A 20,772-nucleotide genomic window follows, 5' to 3' on the forward strand; every position below is an offset into this window, starting at 1 on the left:
TCACAAGTTCTGGACCAAGTGAAATCTAAGACACAATGAACAATTCGAACAACAAAGAAGCACCAAAGTGATGAAGTGCTAGCTAGTCTTTCAAGTATAAGGAATTTACAAATGCAGACACCTTAAATTAAAGTACGGTGATTGGGGGGGGAAGGGGGATGATGTCTGTAAGGTTACAGTTATAATAGATACTGCATCCCAATGCTCTTACATATTGTTGGAAACAGCAAATAAGATGACTTATCAACCGCGTAGACAGGAACTGATTCAACACTCTCCTTTTGGTGGTGGAAAAACTGATGTAATTTTACAGGATGTCTTCAGGATGATGAGTATGGATGTAATTTTGAATCTCTAGGCCAAGCAGTAATATGTGGAGTCATTTTCTCAGTGACAAAAGGCTCATGGATAAGAGAACTGGCAGCTCAGAATATAAAATTAAGTGATGATTTTTCTCAGCCAACAGAAATATTGATTGGAGTGGACCTAGTTGGTAAACTACTCATGGGAAAGAAGATAGATCTCAGTTCATGTCTTGTAGCAATTCAGACGAAGCTGAATTCACCTGAAAACAAGAAACAAGAATATGAAACAATTCACTACTTATATCTATAAGGAAAGGTACTAAAGCCACCACAAGTTATGGACAATCTTCCTATTGTTGTAACTGGCATGTTTGTTAAAGATGCTATGTTCTCAGATTTGTGGACCCCTCAAGAAAGTTACAAAACAGGAACCAAAAGCTGCAATTCAACAGCATTTTTAGAAACTGTGTGTTACAGATGAAGTATGATTTGAGGTACATGTACCATGGGTTATGAATTTTGTTCCTCTTTCTGATAATTCTGGAAGTCAGAGGTAAACTATCGTAAATGCACAAATGACGATTTTGAGGTTTTCATCATAAGTGATTTGTTTTGGTCATGTCTTCTAATGGGTACATACATGTGCATGTCTCCAGGAATGATAATAAGTTACGTGATAGCATCGTATGTGCACGGAGAGCCCAGAAAGAAACAATGGTAAAAGATCATACAACAGTTCAACCTTATGCCATCAGTCTCTCTTCTTATCATACTGGCTCTTACGATAGTTTACCATGGTCAAAATTGATGATTCAACCTGCCTTAAAGGTAGCAAAATGTGCACCTCAGCAGCTTCTTACTGCTCTCCTGTGAAGTTAGTGAAATGTCACTTACAATAGATGACCTCTGACATCCAGAATTATAACCTAACGTTTAAAAGGATGATATCCACAGTTAAGAAGTTAAAGTCAGATGGATTGTATAATGATTATCAAGATGTTCTGAATCAGTGAATCAGTGGGAGTGAACTGTTTCTAGTTCTACATCACCTACAATCGATGTCTTTGGAATTCAGTGGAATCGTATAACGGATAACCTCAACATGAATGCTGACAATCTATCATCTCTGCAGAAAGAGAAAGTTACCAAGAAAATGAAAGTGCAGCTCATTGGATATATGAGCTGTGTTGTGTAAACCTGGTACATAAAATCTTGCTGCAACAGACATGCACATGGGAAGTTGGTATGACCTGAGCTGAAGTAACGGATGAAATAAAAGTACAGTTCTTAAACCGGTAAAGATATACAAGACCTCTTAAAAATTGACAAATCCAATGGTTGCCTGGTTGTGATGGATATGACAAGTGGATATTCCACATTTTTTCAGATGCTGCTGTGGCAATTCTATGAACTGATATGAATGATTCTGTTAAGAGTTCAATTTGTCACTGGCAGAGCAAGAGTAGCCCTTACTTATGAGTCCTGGTGTCATTAGGGTATGTAATTTTTATCAGATGGCCATGTTGTTTCCTCCAAATATGTTACATTATATAAACTTCATGTTATCTCCGATCACCACTTAATAGGCTTGTAAGAGTCACAAAGTTCCCACCTATACAAGTTTCTTCAATTTATTTACATTGATTAGTAACTTATATGTTTTGTCCTAGAATATTGAACAGCATCAGCTAAAACTTGAAAGATTTAAAAATAAAAACAAAAGGTATCATAGAGCAGAACATTAAGGTTAAACTATATTGAGGCTAAAACGACAAGTTCGTGTCATTTGAAAATGTCTTCTGAAGGTTATATGATGCAGCATTGATGTAAGTTCTTCTTGAAGTGAACCAGATTTGTTGTTCTTAGAAGCTGACATTAAAATGCAGCCTTTGGTATTTGAAGATTAAGTCTTGCCTTATGTTATATGGGACGTTTTTGTGAACTCATAATAAAGCCAGACTAGTGAAAAGTTAAGGTGTAGAAAAGAATATATAATACAGAGCTTATAATATCCCTCTATCTGATGAAGACCTTAAAAAAGAATTGAATATCATTAAATATATTGTAACAGTAAATGTGGTACTTCGGTGAGCACGAGAAACCAGGGCGTGTACCAATCTGTTGAAGTGCATACAGAGGGAGAGGGTTTGTTTTAGAGAAAATCTTTCAAATTTTTTTTCTGAGTTTATTAATGATTTCAAAATCATGTTACCTTTGTAGAGAAGACACAGTAGAAAGTGTTTCTCGCCCTAGGGTTGGCGATATCCTTGGATTCCGACAGCTCCTCTCTTTCCCATACCAGTGGACCACCATTCCTCCCTCGATGGAAGTTCTAGAAGATCCATTCGACGTCTAGAAGATCCATACGGTGCTGATGAAGGGCGTTGTAAATGATGAACGTGAATGAACACCGTTAAGCCTTGGGGCGAGTTGATGCAAAAACTGCTTTCGAATGAGCATATAAGTTTAACACTCATAAAATGAAAATCTACTCGAAACTTATCGTCGAATTTCAAAATAGCCACTTAAAGTTTGTGGCACTTGGCATAATGTGAAGTTATGCCACACGACTTAGTTCTTAGTTTGAAGCACCATTCAATGTAATCAATTGCACTGGAAAAAATAAGGATGTTTCACTTGTGAATTCAGACTTGTTCACGCATTGGTAATGACAAGAAATAAAAATAAAACAAAATTAATCATGTATTAACAGTCCTCGGTTCGACTGTTCATAGAATCGAAACGCACAGCTGAATGTTCGTAGAATTGAAATGTATAGTTCTTAATAGAATTGAAATGCACAGTTCACATACACAGCCTACCGTTCATTACCTTCAAATATTTACACAGTTCATGAAATGGTAAATTAGTGATGTAGTCATGCTTGCAATTTGAGTAATTCTGAATTAAAGCACAGTCTCGTTAACTTGAAGTATTCAGTACTTTGTAAGGAGCAAACTGTTCCAAATCCTGTCCACAACATTACACTTTAAATTACGAGTACTTGAAAAATATTCACAAGTCTTAGGCACTCGTGCAGAATAAACAGTCACTTGATGATGTTCAGATGAAGCACAGTTTATATCACACCCCGTTGGAGCAGAAGTTTATCACTCACAGTTTAAAGAAACTCGTACAAGTTCATACTCGTCACGATTGAGTTAAAGTCCACGGACTCGAAGTATGATGGCCGCTTCACGCTATATCGCGGTCCTCGCGAACCGACTGCACGAATTCCACTGCCATGTGTGCACATACACACACTCGTCACACACTCATCTGCTAAGCGAAGCAGTACTGTATTTATATCCGATCCGTGCCTTCACATCTCATTCCATAACTTCGTCGTCTCATGTCGGATCTACGTGAAACTTTGCAGGAACGTAGATAAAGGATTGGGCTACACAATGATGTGATTAATTTTATCTAATTATTATTGTGGGGAAAGTTATTATCCATAGAAACTCGAGGAACATTCCACACTAGTCTAGGCTCTGTGTTTTGCGGTGAGGCAGGCGTGTGACGTCACTCGTTCTACGTCACACGCACACAGCTGTTGCTCGCTGTTCAGTCAGTCTTTCGCTGCCAGTCTGGAGCGTAACGCATAAGTTTTTAAATTTCCATTACGGGGACTTAGTTTTGTACTGCCGTTACCGGTACAATATAGCTGTCAACAAAGAATATAACAAGAACTTCACTGAGAAAATTATTAATAAAGTCACGAATAAACTGCCTTCCACCCTAACCAGACAACGTAAAAAAGAGGATATAAGCAAATATGTCTTGTTCACATTTAATAAAGAAAACATTTTCCAAGTAACAAACATTTTTAAAAATCACAAAGTCAATTTAACCTTCAGAACAACTAACAACACTTCCAGATTACTCTTTAATCACTGCTGTATGAATGATAAATCAAACAAATTTTGAAATTAAATAAAATTCAGAAAATTCAATCATCAAAAATTATCAGTGTTTCGCCCCAGTGTGGCATGGGCTCCCAGGTGGATACCGCACCTTCCCAAGACTAGCACGCTGCAAGCTATCCTGTGATAAACACAAGTGCAGTTCCGACATACTAGGGGAGAATTACATTTCCACTTGCTATATATGCCCTCTCAGGCTAGCATAACCAAAAATATGGCTTTTGATTGAGATAGCTAAAAAAAATTCAGGAAACTCAATTGTCAAAAATTGCCAGTGTTTTGCCCCAGTGCAGCATGGCTCATCAGTTGGATACCGCACATTCCCAAGACATTGGCCAGCTAGCATGCCGGCAGCGACACCACTGCAGCCAATGGTCAAAAGATAAAAGGTTCAATATAAACATTTTTATAAGCTAATCAGAGATGAAAAACTAGGACAAAGATTCCACTCTTAGTGTACAGCCCTCGGCATGGTATTGGTCAGTGTTTCTTGCACAGTTTACAAACACAGCTGGTTAAGCATTCCTCTGAATTTATTAAGTGTACATTTTGTGATCGTTCCCTATGACAGGAAGGTAAGAAATCATTACTCGGTACTTACAGAAATCAACAAACATGAGTTTTCCTAACCTGTCCCTCCAAAAGTGTTTACAACGTGTTTTTTTCTTTTTCTTCAAACTGAAATGAAAATTTCAGAAAAATCTCGATCCATCAACTTCAATATGGGATGATATCTTTTACAACTGTCTAGATTCGACTGACAAACTTTCAGTTGAAGTGACAGATGCTGGCCATTGCACCACACACAATTGATATCCCTAAATTGGTATTTCATTACTTGAAGTGTCTACTTCTCTTCAGGGTAAAGAAAATCCACGTTCAAGCTTGGAAATCTATTAACACTAGGATTACCAAACATTCTTTCTACCTAATTTTACCGAAGCGGTCATTTTGACCGATAGTGGCACGTATTCGTTTCTTGAGGATATTGGTGCCAGGAAAAGGTTCGAATTGAGTATAAAAACATCATAAACCATAATTTAATTTTTATCATGCATGACTTGTAAACACTATTATGAATAAATAAATAAATAAATAAGTACACTAGTAAGGCAGAATGTTTTTCTTACACACTTTAGCTTACATTAGATACATATCTACGTGAATGTCACTTTCTGATTTTCAACTTATTTGTTGCACTGTACACACACACTTTGCTCAGTCACCTTTGAAGTGAACTTAACCACAGACCAGTTTTCTACAGATTGCAACCTTTCAATAGTTTTGTTCCCTTTGCACACTTCTTCCCTGATTGATGAAAAACTCAGCAAGATGCAATACTACGTGTTCACTCAGGGTCTGGTTTCATCTTTTCCAAGATGGGGAAAACCGTTTACAACATACTTGGCTTCCACATAGACAGCCAACCAAAATTTCATACCAAACTTTTCTGGTTTATTGGCCATATACTGCATAAATGGGCAGCTTTCGATGGAAAGAGCTGTTCATCCACGGTAATGTTCTCACTTGGTCTGAAGCAAATAGTAAAATTAGGTACAAACTTGTCCCGCACAACAGATACAAGCGCCAATCTATCAATTTTCAGGTGATCCCTGCTGGTAGATTTTTCATCGAATCGAAGAAACCTCATGATATCCGGGAAACGGTTTCGTGCCATAGTTTGGGAGAAAATTCCAGGACCCCCACTTCTGTGACCACAGATCGAGAATGTTCGTGCCAGCTTCATAAGTTCCACGTGCGTATAAAATACCAATGACAGCGTCCAATTCTTCCAAACAAAGTGTACATTTAGGATTGTTCAGAACTTCGTGGGCTCCAACCGCAGTATATCATTCGATCTGGCGCAGCTTGGATTCGTCAATAAAATGACGACAAGCTGTAGTGGCAGAAGTTCCTTCAATGTGGCGTTTGCATGTCCTGTAGGACCTCTGCCTTCCCTCAGTATATTTTACTGTCCTCGATGGCCTGGCAGGCTTTGTAGATCAACAAGAGTCCACACTGTTCCATCCAAAGCGACTTTTTCCTCGCCGACCATCATGTGCTGACCACGCCCATATGTTGACATACCACAGTGTATGCTCGGCCTTCTGTAGTTGATATCGTGCTCCTTGCTAGTAATTTCTTTATCTTCCTTAGTGTTTCCTTCATCTGCAAAATATAATACCAAACTTGCACTGTACACAGAATTACGTAAGTACAAAGTGACTAACTTCAAATAGGCTTACCATTGTCATCAGCTGCTTTGCTAGTGTGCGTGCGTCGCCATTTGGCGAGTAGTTCCCTAACCTTTGAGGTCGAAGGCTGCTGTGTGATTTCATGTTCTCATGGAAATTCTGTAGGCTCGACACAACTAGAATCACTCTCCAAACTATTTCCGTTTGTCAATTTATACACCTCTTTGAAATTATCGAGGTCTAAATCAGTCCCAGCTTCATCGCTTGATTGTGATGGGGAAATTATATGCTTATGCTTCAGAATTTCGGCATCCATTTTCAGATTACGCGAGAACACGTTTCTTCCGGGTAATTACAAACAATCGGGAAATCGAGTTTGAATTTTGTAACGAGTGAAAATGGCAAATGACTGCTCGTTACGATTGCACACCTTTCATTACTGAACAAATACTGACTATATTTTCCTGTCAGTATACTTGTAGCATTGTTTGAAAAGAGCCAACAGCTGTCCCATTGCAGCACAACAATAAATTCTATTCGACACTACGGTAATAAAGTACACTGTAACAGCTTGTTAGAGTAATATCCCGTTCTAAATGAATGCCACAAAAGTGACGGGGTAGCTACTGCAATACCGGTCAAAATGACCGTCCGGTAAAAGTAGGTATATGAACTCATAGTGCTAACTAGAAAGGAGTTACGGGTTTTTGAAGCTATATGCCGAAAATTACACTTAATATCAATAAAAGCCACCAAAGCGTTTGTATGTTCTAACCGTATAATGAGAGTGATAGAGAAAACAAAACTGAAAACGGTCATTTTGACCGCTGAGGTAAACCCAGTGTTAAGTCTCTTCTCAAACTTTCAAAAGTAGCAGACACTTGCTAATGGTATTTTATTTTAATCCATTTCTGTGTATAATCTCTTGCATGTGTTCTGAATTTGAAGTAAACAATTTTCTTTAAAAGTGTTTTCTTGTTTGATGATCAATTTTGCTGTAAAATAAAGAACAAAGCTAGCTAGTGGACCTACCTGAATTTCATTGACAGCTTCTAGGGCATTTTCCCAGGGCAGTGCACGGTCAAAGGAGCTTGTTGTGACAGATTGGACGTACAACTACTTGTTTATGGGAACGGAGTGTACTGTATTATTTCTCACTGATAAGCACATCTGGTAGGCAGATAAATATCACACCAGCACGTAGAGATATGGAACACATCCACTCTTCAACTTGCTACCTCACAATCTCATGGAAGAATTTGCTTTCCAGACATTCATAAAATTTGTACAGTAAGTCAAACTATGTGAACTCAAATTCAGCTGATTAAACAGTGCCGCACCCAGCTTTTGGTTACTCTGGACATCAATACTGTTAAAACAGAACCTATTTTCATAATATACAGTTCATAGGAACGTAAAGTTATTTTAAAGCAGAATGTCCTGTTCTATTCTGTTCCAAAACATCCTGAACCAGCCGCTATTCATAATTTCCATTTTCTTATGTATTTCTTTCTAAAGGCTTTCAGGGAAAATCAGGGGTGATGAAAAATTTTTGATAATGGCTTCTTTATCAGAAAGTTCATGAACTTAGTATTTAAGCATCTAAAGTACAGTATTACATTTTGTTAAATACAAGAACCGACAGTGGGAAGTGGTATGATTAGCTGCTGAAGCCTACACTAGTGCCGTGCAGTGGTAGCACACAAACTCAATGAGTGATGACACTAGTATTGGTACTCATTTTGATCATAATACAAAATTATCAAAACTGTAGCAACCTGTTACATCTTTCAGAAAGTGCTGTAGAGTGGCTGAAAAACTTTGACCTGGACTTATAAATTTGTTGTTATAATCACCATATTATTAAATAAATAAATCAATCAAAATTGTATTGCATACCTACATAGGTTCCTAGTATAACTCCAGAGATTATCAAACATGTGATGAGTATCTTCTTATAGCGTATCAAATGATGAAGGACCATGATGAAGGAACTAATTTACCTAAAAACAAGAAACAAGAATATGAAAGATAACAATTCACTACTTATATCTATATGGAATTAATATGTAAAAGGCAATTCCATTGGCATAGATGGACATTTTCATTTATGAAACAAATATTCAATGAATTAGGAACAAAACCTACATCACTTCAACGATATCTTAGCTGTCTCATTTTACTTACAATGCTTTGAAATGCTGATGGATGTCCCAAGAACATTCAAGATAAAGTAAAGGTGCGATACTCAATTCTAATAAATGCTAAATTGATGTAAGTGGCATCGTGATCAACTTTGGAGCAGACAGAATGTCCTATTAATTGCTCTCAGCTTGTTGGGAGTTTGGACATCTAGCCACTTCGATTCCTGATTCTGGTGAATGATCTGTCCAGGCAAAATTTACTTATAACCATTTCTAAATGCTGTTAGATGTATTTATTAGTATATAAGGAACAAGTTTAGGTGCAAAACCAACGCATCCTTCTTTGGTTACAATAGACAACTTTAAATATCTATGTAAATAAAATAAAGAGTTTTGTCTGTACTTTAGCCAGAATTTTTAAAAGTATGTCTGTTATTGTTCTTTTAAGAGGAAGTACAACTTTGCAGCCATCCTCTTTTAACAAACTCAATGGAAACAAAAAGAAACATAAATTACATATTCAACCATGGAATTCTGGACGTAACAGTGCATAGATCTTCCAGAACCTATCCTCAACCTACACAAAATTATGGCCTCTTTCCTTGAAGGCTAGAAAGAGGACTGCCACAGAGAGTTTTCTTAATTGCTCTCAGCTTATTGAGAGTTCACATATTTAGCCACTCCGATTCCCAGGACGCCAAGCTGGTTCAGCAAACAGTAGCTGGGAAGAAGCATTCTAGCAGGTACATTCATAGATATAGGTGATAAAAGTACTGCTTTTCTTATAGCTTCTTCTAAGATTGTGAAGACCTCTCCAGTATGTATGCTACAGACAATCAGTAGCGAGATTTTGGTGCTGACATGTTTGGAAATGAATGATCATCCAACATTCTCTCCTATGTTAGAACCATCTGTGAAGAAAAATCACACGTTCGAATACTGGTGAACAAAGTCATGGAACAAAGTGCTTAACAGAGACATCCCTGTTCACCTTAGGTCTACGAAGTAGATCTAGCCATATTTTCAGTTGCAGAATCAGCCACAGAGGTACAACCATCTCACATCTAACTCGTGACAAAACTCTCATCCAGTTTTCATACTTCTGGTGGAATTGGATATCTAAGAGGTATTGATAGCTTGGATGATGTAATATTACACAAATTTTGGCAGAGTGTTAAGGAGCATCTGTTGCCATCTTTTTCGTAAAAATGGAACTCCCAATTCACCGAGCAGGCTGGGAATCGGGCTAGTACGGAAAGCTCCGGTTGCCAACCTAACTCCACTATGATGTATACTATTCCCTATAAAAGGTCCAGCTGAACTACACACCACGCTACCATAGTCAATAAGGGAAAGAAACACAGCCATGTAAAAGCCTAGCAACACCCTATGGTCAGGCCCCCACAAAGTGCCGCTAAGAAACATAAGCATGTTAAATCTCTTCATGCAGGCAATCTTTAGCTGATGGATATAGGGCTGCCACATTAGTCTCTTATCAAAATGGAGTCCTAGAAACCTGCAAGTGTCTACCACTGGTAGGAGAGTGTTTTGCAAGTGGAGCTCCAGGTCAAAATGTACAGGCCGATGTCAACAAAAGTGAAGAACTGAGGTTTCACTGCTGAAAACCGAAAACCATATTGTACGGTCTATCTGTTGACTTGCTTGCTGCAGCTGTCTATCAGCAAATGCCATCATTCCTGAGCTGAAATGTACAACCAAATTGTCTACACAGCAATGGAATGACGGCGGGCCCAGCAGTGGCAATCATGCTGTTGATAGCGATAGTGAACAGTGCGAAACTCTGTACAGATCCCTGTGGTATTCCCTTTTAATGAACACAATATTGAGAATATGCCCTCACTACTTGGACTCAAAATACCAAGTTTTAATAAAAATCAGCAGAATTCCCAATGGTGCATAGTGGAGATTATCACATAGCCCCAGGTCGTATCGTAAGCCTTTTCGAGAAGTAAGTATAAATAACCACCTAATCGATACTTTATTATTGCCTCAGGCAAAACTGAATATAATTAAAACTTACAGGACATGTTTCGACCACTTAGTGGGCCTCTTCAGCTGTATAAATAAAGAACTGAGAAGAAAAAACATTATGACAATAAGCACAAATAAAAGTTCTTTGGAGACTTCTTTGATAAAAATGGAGGTCACCAGAATAGGACATCTTGCCTCTCGTTCTTGTTTGGAAAAGATGTTTATTCTGCGCTGTCTAGAGGGTCTGTCTTTGAGCGCGACCTGGTGAAGTAACGATGTGATACAGTCTGACAGTTCATGGTAAGCTCTGGTGAGATGGGAAGTAGAGTTTTATCGTCATCTAAAATAACATGTGAGGAGGGAGATTGGGCTTCTGCGATGTCATGTTTGATTATATCTCTTGTTCATCTAGTCTATTTCATGTCTACCCATTCTAAGTATTTGCTAATATTCTCGTATAAGATGTTTTTATGCTCATTGTTTTCATTGAGATTCTCTTCGCCGTTTTCCAATTTATCAAGAACGATGTGGATGTTTTCCAGGTTGTTCATAAGATTACCTTTATTTATCATACACATAATTTGAAGGTCCTGTTTTTTATATTGGTGAATTTGTGGTTGGACTCTTTCATATGGGATCCCATGGCAGAGAATCTTTTGTATTTTTCAGCATTCAAGTGTTCTTGATATCTAATTAAGAAGTTCCTTCCAGATTGTCCCCTTTGAAATTCCACTAACAGAAACAGACAGAAAAAAAGAACTTTCTTTCATTCATCAACAGGCTCTACATAATGGTTTCAGTTTGAAATTCATCAATAAAATCATCACCAAATGCAAATACCAACAACAAATTAAACTTAAACAGCATTCAGAAAAAGAAAAAGGATATGTAAAATTCACCTTTAATAACCCAAAGCTTTACGAAATCACCAACTTATTCAAGAAACACAATACCAAAGTAGCCTTCTCTACAAACAACAACACGAAACATAGATTCTTTAGTCACAATAAAGCTAATAAACTTAAAGATGACGAATTCCAGGAATCGGGTATTTATAAGCTGACTTGTGCTCAATGTAAAAAAACTTACGTGGGACAATCTGGAAGGAACTTCTTAATTAGATATCAAGAACACTTGAATGCTGAAAAATACAAAAGATTCTCTGCCATGGGATCCCATATGAAAGAGTCCAACCACAAATTCACCAATATAAAACAGGACCTTCAAATTATGTGTATGATAAATAAAGGTAATCTTATGAACAACCTGGAAAACATCCACATCGTTCTTGATAAATTGGAAAACGGCGAAGAGAATCTCAATGAAAACAACGAGCATAAAAACATCTTATACGAGAATATTAGCAAATACTTAGAATGGGTAGACATGAAACAGACTAGATGAACAAGAGATATAATCAAACATGACATCGCAGAAGCCCAATCTCCCTCCTCACATGTTATTTTAGATGACGATAAAACTCTACTTCCCATCTCACCAGAGCTTACCATGAACTGTCAGACTGTATCACATCGTTACTTCACCAGGTCACGCTCAAAGACAGACCCTCTAGACAGCGCAGAATAAACATCTTTTCCAAACAAGAACGAGAGGCAAGATGTCCTATTCTGATGACCTCCATTTTTATCAAAGAAGTCTCCAAAGAACTTTTATTTGTGCTTATTGTCATAATGTTTTTTCTTCTCAGTTCTTTATTTATACAGCTGAAGAGGCCCACTAAGTGGTCGAAACATGTCCTGTAAGTTTTAATTATATTCAATTTTGCCTGAGGCTATAATAAAGTATCGATTAGGTGGTTATTTATACTTACTTCTTGATTAAACATCGATACGGTCATGAAATGGACAACTTGTAAGCCTTTTCGAGGTCGAAGAATACTGCGATCAAATGCTCCTACTGGAACAAAAAAATGCCCTCCCTGAATGGCACTCTTCAGTCTAACAAGTGACAGACCAATAAGAGCGAAAACGACATCGGAAGGTAATCAGGAGACCTCCCTCCACCAAAATCACACAAGACGTCAATTGGAATAGCTTACAGAGATCATTTGTTATGCACATTGACCTATATCTATCCAGAAGCTTTGGATCTTTACCTGGTCTGGGAATTGATATTACAACTACCTCATATCAATGAGTTGGAAACTCTCCTTCACTCTATATTCTATATAATAATGTGAGGAAATGAAATCACACAGATATTGGTCACTCAAATACTTAAGCATTTGATCATGGATTTTATCCAACCCTGGAGCCATGTCCCTACACAGCACAAGTGAGCTCCATAATTTACATTCTATGGAAGGCATATTTTGGGAATATGAAGCAGCAGAGGTGAAACAGAAGTGGTGAGCCTCTGTCTCATGCTTTATCGTCAGAAAAGGAGGTCATATCTTCCAGAAATGGACGTATCTGCAAAAGTCAGCCGGGCTGAGTGGCTCAGACGGTTGAGGCACTGGCCTTCTGACCCCAACTTGGCAGGTTCGATCCTGGCTCAGTCTGGTGGTATTTCAAGGTGCTCAAATATGTCAGCCTCATGTTGGCAGATTTACTAGCATGTAAAGGAACTCCTGTGGGACTAAATTCCAGCACCTCGGTGTCTCCGAAAATTGTCAAAAAGTGATTAGTAGTACGTAAAATACAATAACATAATTTATTAACATTATTAACATTATAACATTATTTATTGCAAAAATCACTCGATGTGTTCTGCAATGATGGGAGGAATCGTAACTACATCTTCATTAATTACCCGCTTATTGGTATTATAGACTCTGATAATATGGCAGAGTTTAGTCCATATTTGTGATGGCGGCATATGGGTCATCACGGGAGACACTTCCTTGGGAGTGGAAAGGAAGCGGCTGTGGCCTTAATTAAGGTACAGCCCCAACATTTGCCTGGTGTGAAAATGGGAAATCACAGAAAACCATCTTCAGGGCTGCCAACAGTGGAGAAGACATGTCTCTTAAGTAGCTTTCTTATTCTCTCAAATAAAAAAAAAAGGGAATGGGCCTTACTACATAGTTGCTTAAAGGTAACATGACTGGCCGACACAGGATGCTGACAATAATGCTTAAATGCTCCCAGGATCACATATCGCTGTTGTAATTCCATCAGTCCACCATGTAACTTATTTCTAGTTAGGGATGCCGGACTCTTATCAGAGCTCATCACTAAAGACTGTACGATACAGTCTTCACATCTGTCAAATTATTGTAGAGACTATCAACTATGCTAAGAGCTATATTTGTCTAAGTTTCTTGGTGATTTCAAAATGAATATTTTACCCCTACAAGGCAAACACACTGAAGACAGTATAAAGAGAATTCATGTATGAATTTGTTATAGTCGGAGCTACATATCACCCCAAATATGGCACAACAAACCACACACCTGCAGGATAACAGAATACATTCTTGACATCGATCTCTGTTGAAGTATATAGCTATTTAGTCCCCATAGAAGTGCCGGAACTAAAAATTTTGAATATATATTGTACCGGTAAATGTTCTGCAATTAATGGAGCATGAGAAGTATCTAGGGGTGTGCAGTGTTAATTGGAGCATGTACAGAGAGGAGCCTATCTTTTGAATAAATATTAGCCTATAATTTAAAATGGCTAGCTTTATTGACGTAAATACTACAAGTATTTTAATATGATTGAATATTAAACTTGAATAATAAAGTTTTCATTGATGCTTTCACGGCCTGTACTTCTAGATTTGATGCTGTATAGGCTTTTGGGCTTATGCCGTGTCAATAATAAAGTTTTTTCTTGACGTTAAAATAATGCAAGAAATTGATAATCACTTTGAATATTAATGAAAGTAAAGTTTAAGAGTTCATTCTTGTAATATAGATGCACAATTATTGCCCTAAAAGTCTTTCTAAGATATGTGCAATTTCATTGTTTGTGATTTTTCACTCGATCCTTAAAACTATACTGGCATTAAATGATTTACATTCCACATTTTTTAGAAAGAAAGTCAATTGTAGACTGTTAAAGCAATTCACCTGATGAAGGTGACCGTTTAAATTAACACTGGGTTTATATCACCTGAATGTCTAGGCTGGAAGATGTTGATACTGAAATGCTGTCATCACCATAGGCCCTATGCAGCACGATCCCTCGCTGACCCTCAGAACCACAAAACCAGAGAACCATAGGACCACGCTTCCTGGATATTATCACGTTCCAGAAGACGTAAGTTCACCGGTGGCGGCATAATATGAGTGCTAATTTAGATCGCTGTCAGGATTTCATACGTTCACTTACGTAAGAGAGGATGACTATGCGAAATGCATGAAAGTTCAACTGACTTTATGGCTTTACGCGACCTACATATCTGTTATATTGGAAAAATTTTTAAGTATTGGAGAACTCTATCTCATTGTCTAAACTGCACAAGTATGTCACATGTGTCACACAGTTTGTAATGCACAAATACGTAAAATGTCAAGTTTTACAAAGTAAAAGTTATATAAATAAACTAGTTTCGTGATGCAGTATTGTTCACTTTCTGTTTAAACTTAAAAGTTTTACTTGGAAAATAAAGGAAAAATTTTCCTAAATAATTAAATACTGTCTCTGGAAAACAATTACAGTTGGTAGCTCTGAGGCTAAGTTCATGAAATGCACTTTCGAAAAGAAACACACGTTCATTTATGACCGCACTAATTCTATTCACAAGGCAATAGTTAGTGTATTTCACATTACAATACCATACAACACATGATTTACAGTTCATTATTGCTCAAATATCTTAACACACACTCGTATTTGAAATACAACCCCATGTATGTCAGGAAATGTCTAAGTGTTCATAAGACACGGAAATAAAACAAGTCCCTTGACTTGAGATTTTAATCGTAAGAAAAAGTCTAAGTGTTTGTAGAACATGAAATAAACTCTCTACTGGAGACTTCAATAACATGCTCTAAGGTAAAGTCTTTGAGAATCACAGATATTGTTCAAGTTCATTTAGAACCATATTCATTTTTAAGATGTGTCACGCACTAGATTTGACCTGTATTCCCAGATTTGAACTCGCAGTCACCGTAATATCACAAGTTTCACAGCGTATATCACGTGCTTGCCAGCTGACCAGCATGGTCACTGCGAGTGAAGGCTGGCTGAAAACTTACTGAATTCCTCCTGGCTACCTGTTCCTTTAAATACAAATCCGGCCAGGAATGAGTCACATGGTATATGAAAAGCATGGTCCCTTCTTGTCTTAATAACTTTCTTATTACTACGGCGATTTTCCTGAAACTTGGTATTTGAGAGGTATAAATACCAGCTACAAGGTGGTGTACCCCACTTGTTGTTATCTCAGTGGGTTGTGGAGGTAGAGATCTTTCCAAACTGTGGCCTTGAGTCAAGCATGTGATCGGAGCCAACGTCATCACTGCAGCCAGAGCAAACCTGCTGCTGACATATGCCCATTTGACGTGGTCTTACACTCATTTTGAACTTGAATCACCTCATACCTCGCCATGTTGATGGGTGCCTCACGCTGAACTCAAATATGTGCGGAGCTATACATGGTTCCCGGTACAACATGAACCACCTGTAGTAACCTTGCTGGATCATGTTCCTTTGACAAAATACTACCTAATGTTGTATGTAGGAGACTTTGATAGATATCATCCTTAACAGATCTTAACGTCAGAAATTCCTTAAATAGATGGAGACACAAAATACCCACAATCGAATCGCTACCAATCCACATTTAGTGTTTTAACACAAAAAATGCCACCCAGATGGCAGATCAACAAGGCTGAAGTATCATGTAAATCCCACTTATTTTCTTTTAATGTTGCACTGACAGAGATAGGTATTATGGTGACGATGGGATAGGAAAGGGCTATGAGTGGGAAGTACGCGACCATGGCCTTCTTTAACGTACAGCCCCAGCATTTGCCTGATGTGAAATTTGGAAATAACGGAAAACCATCTTCGGGGTTCGAACCCACTATCTCCCGAATGCAAGCTGACAGCTATGTGACCAGTACCACACAGCCACTCGCTGGGTAAGTGGTGGTGGTGGTCCTACGCATCCTTCCTCTATATAATATTAACCAGGGAGGAAAAAATGGAAGGATTCCAACACTTCAAAAAATGAATGCACCAACCAAAGAAAGACAAGGGCCACAAAAGGAATGAAAATGAAAGTCTCCCTAGGCCTTGAGTGTTCTAATACCGTCAGGATCAGAAAAGAACAAGAGTTAACCAAGGGAGGTCGGATAGGATACATGAAAGTGAGGAGCTTGGTACAAGTCACAAGTCAATGGAAGCAATGTCAGAACTCATTTGAGGGCCCTGCAGTCACCAACCCACATTCCCAAGTTAAGAGCTCCTGGGGTCCCTTTTAGTCACCTTTTTGGATAGGCAGGGTGTTATTCTACTGCCCCTACCCACTGGCGAAAATAAATGTGGGGCTTTTGATCATGTATAGCAGTGGTATTCCAACTTTTTGGTTGGTGTTCCCCCAAAATCCAATTGTTTTACTTTCGTCCGCCCCTCCCCCCTCCACCGAAGTGCGAGTATATTACGATTATACGCCAGGGATTTAAGTTCTCATGCCCTTTCCAACACCATGGAATTTTCCACATCGAGAAACAAACCACGGTCGCCGGGATGACAGGCAAGCAGCTTAACCGCTACACCATCCTGTTCCCCAATAAAAACAATCATGTACTGTGCATTGTCACTGGGCAAAGGAAATCTCATAATTCTTTCGGAGTAAACTTACAGAAGAAGCCCAAAACTGAGCGGTGAGTAATGGCCGAAGAACTGTTCCTGCCATTTTCAGTGCTTAATGACAGCCCAGTTATTCTACCATTGGAGTTTTCTGTTCCCTTCTCAGGCAATGCAGCAAGCCTTCACAAGGCAGATGGAGAAACGTGATTTGCTCATGAGTGGAACTACAAAGTTTCCATTGCCTACCAATGATATGTATATAAACACACACGAGTATTTTTATTAATGCAACAGTTAATATTTTACTGTATACTCTGCTACTGAAGATAAATTGAAGTTAATGAGTGGATTTTGAAATAGGTTTTATTCCTTAAAAGAGCAATGCAGCATAAGTAAGCATGTTTACATACGTAGTAAATGGGATGGGTGGGATTATTTCTTTGAACTCAAATTGAGGAACCAAAATTCATGACCATGAGGAAGGGCTGTGTAGGGTCAGTTAATCCTCAAGCACGAAATCAACAAGAATGTTGACTTCAGAATGCAGAAATCCCTTTATAGGGATGGGTTATGTGAGTCTCCACATCCTAACATTTATTCATACAAGTTTGTAAAGAACTTAAGAGAGGAACAAACTGACGCATATTTTAGAATTAATAGTTCGGAAAGGGGACTCTACGTAGCGGTAGACTAAAACACTACGTCAAAACAAGATTTTATTGAAAATGAGATGGCTCAACTCTTTTCTGAAGTGCTCACCGAAAACAGTTACGAGCTACGATAAATTTGCATATCCCTGAGATGAACCTGTGTACCCCTAGTGGTACGCATACCACACTTTGAATATCACTGATGTATAGAGTCACTTACGGTACCGTACATCATGTATTTCTACAGTTCTCAGAATATAAAGTATATTTCAGTTACATCTAAACTAATTTTGCATTTCATGAAACACTATTGCCTTTCAAGTTTTTTGTAAATCAATTTTAACTTAAATATGAAATATTGCTCACTGACAAAATGATTGTTCTCTAAGTTAAATAAATGTCCATTAAAATAATTCTGCTCTCTCAGAGTGGGGAGCCATTCAACAGAAGCAACCCATCTCAATCAAGTGACATTTAAATGCGTGCGCGCACACACACACACACACACCTGGAACTTTTAAAAGTAGGAAAGATCTTAGTATGAAGATAAAGTTGGAATTCAAGAGGACAGATTGGGGTAAATATTCATTGATGGGATGAGGAGTAAGGGATTGGAATAAATTATCAAGGGAAATGTTTGGTCAATTTCCAAGTTTGTTGAAAATATTTAAGAAAATGATAGGTAAATAATTATAAATACATGTAAATATGAGATAAATCATTGATAGGGAAATCTGCCACCTGGGCGACCGCCCTAAATGCATATCATTGATGATTAAAACCTTAGCTCAGCGTACGGTAGGTTGTATAGAGTGAGCAGACCGGATAACTTTACCGTAACAGACCAATAGATAAAAATTAAATTAATGCACACAGGCCTGAAAGAAGTCCAATTCCTTATGCCGAACAAAGGTCTATCGGGCATTCCACATAAAATCATCTCCACAGTTTTCGCGTTTCAACGTTTATCTGGCACCCATGGCCCAAGATTTTTGTCTGATTTAGTTTCGAAATTCTATCAGACTCGCGCCTACATCTCGTGATTATTTGTACTTAAGCAGAGTGCTGAAGTGACTGTGAATCACTTTGACATTATTCATTTCAACTATCATTTTCCAACCCTATCTTCATCAAATAGGCCTATCCTTGCACTGGAACGATCAAAATATCTTACCATAACCCTTGTGCAAATCTGTAGCTACAGTGCATACCATACTAGCCACCTTAAATATATTGAAAAGTGCACCTGGAATATTATTGTATCACTTAAAAGAACAATTTACTGGCATCCTGAAATATAAACTATGTGCATACATTCTGCGAATATTGTGGCACACCTACCGAGTACCGACACAAATCCCGTATTTCCGACATGACACTATAATTCGAGACCATACAGCCGCTGTAATCATGGTTTTTACTATATTTGCGATGATATCACATATATAGTCATGCATATACAGTAAGAAGGAAAATATTTATTTTGACAGTTAAGTATTCTTCTTCTTCTTCTTCTTCTTGATATTTGGTTGGGCTCTGTATATAACTAACACCCAGTTCCAATACTTTGTAAATGAAACACTGTAGAACACTCAGAAACAGTTAGTTATGGTGGCTAAGAAGGACGTTATTACACAGGACAAAGATCACTGGTATGGGTGGAAAATTACATCGTGTGGGTTGAAGGGTAATAGACATAGGAGTAAGCACGGGGACACAAGGTACTATATCTTCACGCCGAAGTGACCCACCTTGGCGTCTTCTACTTTGACATACGGAACGGGTCTACAATTGGGAAGGACAGACGATAGAACACAACAACTAAAGGATCGAGTAGTAAGGATGGAATAACACAAATAGAGGGTTGGAAGGTAGATATCGCGCAGACAGTTAAGTATTAATAAATCTGTCAACATAGGCTATTTGTCTTCTTCTTCTTATACTTGCTTATTTGGCTGATGCTTATGGGCTGTGTCTGCGACATTTCACCCAGTCAATACTCCCTTACTCATGTAATAGTACTTATATAAATGAAAACTTCAGTTCAAAAATTTATGTTTGATCTTGCAAGTAGATTACACATACACTATTTTTCACTATATCACATAATAACCCTAGTTTGCTTCAGCACACTGTTCTCATACGAGAAACTTCCGTTTTTGCAATCACACTTCTTCTATAGTGTCTATATTAGACATGTTTGTGAAATTAATAACTGGTTCGATAGAAGGCAATTCGGTTTTAGGAAAGGTTATTCCACCGAAGCTCAACTTGTAGGATTCCAGCAAGATATAGCAGATATCTTGGATTCTGGAGGTCAAATGGACTGTATCGCGATTGACCTGTCTAAAACATTTGATAGGGTGGACCATGGGAGACTACTGGCAAAAATGAGTGCAATTGGACTAGACAAAAGAGTGACTGAATGGGTTGCTATATTTCTAGAAAATAGATCTCAGAGAGTTAGAGTAGGTGAAGCTTTGTCTGACCCTGTAATAGTTAAGAGGGGAGTTCCTCAGGGCAGTGTTATAGGACCTTTATGTTTTCTTATATATATAAATGATATGAGTAAAGGAGTGAAATCGGAGGTAAGGCTTTTTGCGGATGATGTTATTCTCTATAGAGTGATAAATAAGTTACAAGATTGTGAGCAACTGCAACGTGACCTCGATAATGTTGTGAGATGGACAGCAGGCAATGGTATGTTGATGTACGGGGCTAAAAGTCAGGTTGTGAGTTTCACAAATAGGAAAAGTCCTCTCAGTTTTAATTACTGCGTTGATGGGGTGAAAGTTCCTTTTGGGGATCATTGTAAGTATCTAGGTGTTAATATA

General features: G+C 38.1%; 1 protein-coding gene across 3 annotated transcripts in view; it reads right to left on the bottom strand.

Annotated features, from left to right (window-relative positions):
- Positions 1-19,405, bottom strand: part of LOC136858560 (uncharacterized) — a 106,306-nt gene extending 86,901 nt beyond the window's left edge. Inside the window, exons 1-3 of one of the 3 annotated variants that reach the window (XM_067138184.2) lie at positions 19,280-19,328; positions 14,643-14,931; positions 8,326-8,429 (exon numbers count right to left, since the gene is read on the bottom strand). In XM_067138184.2, the coding sequence (XP_066994285.2) occupies positions 8,326-8,410 (85 nt within the window). In that variant the 5' untranslated portion in view covers positions 8,411-8,429; positions 14,643-14,931; positions 19,280-19,328. Of the gene's footprint in view, positions 1-8,325; positions 8,430-14,642; positions 14,932-19,279 lie in introns of all 3 variants that reach the window. The other 2 variants (XM_067138183.2, XM_067138188.2) reach the window with 2 other exon arrangements.
- Positions 19,406-20,772: the final 1,367 nt, after the last annotated feature.

Source organism: Anabrus simplex, chromosome 1 (genome assembly GCF_040414725.1).
Source record: "Anabrus simplex isolate iqAnaSimp1 chromosome 1, ASM4041472v1, whole genome shotgun sequence".
NCBI lineage: Eukaryota > Metazoa > Arthropoda > Insecta > Orthoptera > Tettigoniidae > Anabrus > Anabrus simplex.